General features: G+C 34.4%; 1 protein-coding gene across 1 annotated transcript in view; it reads left to right on the forward strand.

Moving 5' to 3' along the window:
* LOC106473343 (vesicle-associated membrane protein-associated protein B-like) overlaps positions 1 to 3,227 on the forward strand; it is a 22,504-nt gene that overhangs the window by 9,879 nt on the left and 9,398 nt on the right. The window contains exons 5-6 of the mRNA XM_013934024.2: positions 623 to 715; positions 2,642 to 2,815. Of these exons, the coding sequence (XP_013789478.1) occupies positions 623 to 715; positions 2,642 to 2,815 (267 nt within the window). The remainder of the gene's footprint in view (positions 1 to 622; positions 716 to 2,641; positions 2,816 to 3,227) is intronic.

Below are 3,227 nucleotides of genomic sequence, written 5' to 3' on the forward strand. Positions count from 1 at the left end.
GGGTTGGCCCAGCACCCTACACTAGAGAGAGCCCCATAAGTTAAAGTAAGGGTTGGCCCAGCACCCTACACTAGAGAGAGCCCCGTAAGTTAAAGTAAGGGTTGGCCCAGCACCCTACACTAGAGAGAGTCCCCTAGCTATGTGGGAAGTTGAAACAATATTATAGGATAAATGAAAGTTTGTGGATAGAACTACAATCAGGAATGTATGATTACTTGTGAAAACTGGTTTTTACTGGGCTAGATTGAAATTTTGGCTAACCCTTGTTATACAAAGTTGTCCAGGGTCATATGAATGTAGTTATCATCGAAATAATTGATGACTTCTTCTCTAATATACAGTGTAGACTTAATAATACGTTGTACTGGATAGTTGATTTATTGAAGTTTTCTTAGGCATTTGTTACACTTCACCCACCCCGCCCCCACCGCCCAAACTCCAGTTTCTACTTTAACCAGTGCAGTACAATGGTGGTACCTTGGTAAATATTACAATACTTACAAAAATAAATTGTTTTGTCCAAATAGTTGTAACTGTCTTCATGTATACCATTTACTTTGTTGCTTTTTGCATATTTACCTATTTTATAAAGCATTAGTAGTGTTGTCCCTTGTCCTTCCAGAATAACCTAGATACCAGTACTGTTGGACAAGCTGATGAAACAACTCCTGTTACAAAAATAACCCCTGACCCTTCACCAAAACCCTCCCCAAAGGTAAGGTGTTGTATATGTTGGTTACACTTTGTTTGATGACATCTGTTACATTTAAACCCTAGTTTAAGGATAAGATAGTAGATTATACTGGTACCGAATCCTTCATCTACTTAGAGGTGGACAGTGTTTTGATGTATGTACTGAAGCTTTCATCATCCCCACTGAGGCCTTTAGTACAGAACCAAAACCTTACTTCCAAAGTTGACGGTGTTTCAGTTTGTGTGGAGGTATTCAGGAGACCCGATGAGGTCTTCAGCACAGAGACGATAACTTAAATCCAGAGTTGAACAGTGATTTTGTTATATGCTGCGTACTTTTATCAGAACGGATGAGGTCTTTAGCACAGAGACGATAACTTAAATCCAGAGTTAAACAGTGCTTTTGTTATATGCTGCATACTTTTATCAGAGCCGATGAGGTCTTCAGCACAAAGATGATAACTTAAATCCAGAGTTAAACAGTGCTTTTGTTATATGCTGCGTACTTTTATTAGAGCCGATGAGGTCTTTAGCACAGAGACGATAACTTAAGTTTCAGCCGGGTATGTTGACAGAAGATTAATCTCGAATGTAAATCAATGTTCTTTGTATAGAGATATTAATATAAAGTCACAGAAGTTTTTGGAATTTAATTTCTTTTTAAGAAATGTATTATATATATCAGTGATCTATTGATTAAAACTGTTGTGAAAATTAAAAGATTTTGTTGTTGTTTTTTTACATTTAGTGTCTTGAACACCTAGGCCCCTTTGTTTCTTTTCTCATCCCTGGTAGTAATAACACACACTATTTTGTATTGCACACTTGATTGAATAAGAAGGTGATTTGTAAATTATGTTAGGGTTCACTCTGTGTTATAAGGATTGCATCAACAGAGTCTTGCTTTGGAACGTGAAGAAAAGGCAATGACATTGATCAAATACCTAAGTTCAAAAACACTTAAGAATGGTCTAATCTACGGGGTGTCCGAAACGTCAGCAACCACAGTAAATTTTACAGAACGTGTTCCACGTAATTTGAAACAAGTTTGGATTAACAGGCAGGTTTGGCAGCACCATAATCAGCCACGTATCTGATATTAATGAAAGCTGAAAGTCGCCTATGGTTTCAGACAACTTGTACATAAGTAGAAAGAATTGATCCTTTTAATAGACACTTAATATAGTTCTTGTTAATTTCCAGATACTGATAATGAGCTCTGTGCTTTTTGTATAATTTCTGTAACACAAACTAAAGACTATTATTTAACTGTACAGGTTGGGCGAAAGTTACTATACAGTTTGTCTCCGGTTGTTACTAAAGAACACATTACAAAGATAACACAGGCCTGCAAATTTAAACTTCATAAAAGTTGTTTTGGTTTTAATAGCAGATTTTCTGTAATTCGGCTATGCAGATTTAAAAAATATTATTTTTTTTTTATCGTGTAAGGAATTTTTTCAAATCGGGAGGAAAAAACAACAACTCTTACTTAGATCAAATTATTTCGTTTATCACAATGAACATTTTTTATTATAACGTTTATTAACAACAATTTTTTGTGAACTCTACGTCTTTTAGTCTCAAAACTACGTGTTGTGGTCTTTCTTTTATGTATTCCATTATGACGTTTTGTGAAAAATGTGTACGTGATGGAGAAAAATGGATATCATTTTCGGATTTAGCGTATAGCAGTTACTGTAGAACACGTAAAAATTTCAAGACGATAAAACCATCGCAGGTCTGTGTAATTGAAACCAGTTCAATTGTTTATTTATGAGTAAGACATTAGAAATTAAACTATGTTCATAATGAAACAGGTGCATAGTCAGTTCTTCCCTACCCGTTGTTCGTTTCGTAGTATTTTATATCTGTAACCGATTCAGTAAACAAACATAGATTTGAATAAATAAACTGTACTAAAACTTAAACCTGTTTTTGGTTGAAGTACGTAGATAAAGAGAAGGCCACGTATGAAACAGAGCAATACACCGATGATAAAGTGATCTGTATGAAGACTAGTAACGTGATCGTTGATGGAGAACTTAGGAAGTACCAAGAGGAATGTAAACGACTGAAAGATGATATAATTCAGTTGCAGCAGGAAAACAGCAAACTTCAAGTAAGCAGACACTATTTGAAGTAGTTTTTAAACGCACTTTTATACAGAAACTCAGGCAGTGTTTAAAGTATTTAAGAAACACACTTTCACATATCATAAACTCATGCAGTGTTTAAAGTATTTAAGAAACACACTTTTATACAGAAACTTGTGCAGTGTTTAAAGTATTTAAGAAACACACTTTCACATAAACTCATGCAGTGTTTAAAGTATTTAAGAAACACACTTTCACATAAACTCATGCAGTGTTTAAAGTATTTAAGAAACACACTTTTACATAAACTCATGCAGTGTTTAAAGTATTTAAGAAACACACTTTTACATAAATTCATGCAGTGTTTAAAGTATTTAAGAAACACACTTTCACATAAACTCATGCAGTGTTTAAAGTATTTAAGAAACACACTTTTAC

The sequence above is a fragment of the Limulus polyphemus genome, unplaced genomic scaffold, assembly GCF_000517525.1.
Source record: "Limulus polyphemus unplaced genomic scaffold, Limulus_polyphemus-2.1.2 Scaffold6097, whole genome shotgun sequence".
NCBI classification, from domain to species: Eukaryota; Metazoa; Arthropoda; class Merostomata; order Xiphosura; family Limulidae; genus Limulus; species Limulus polyphemus.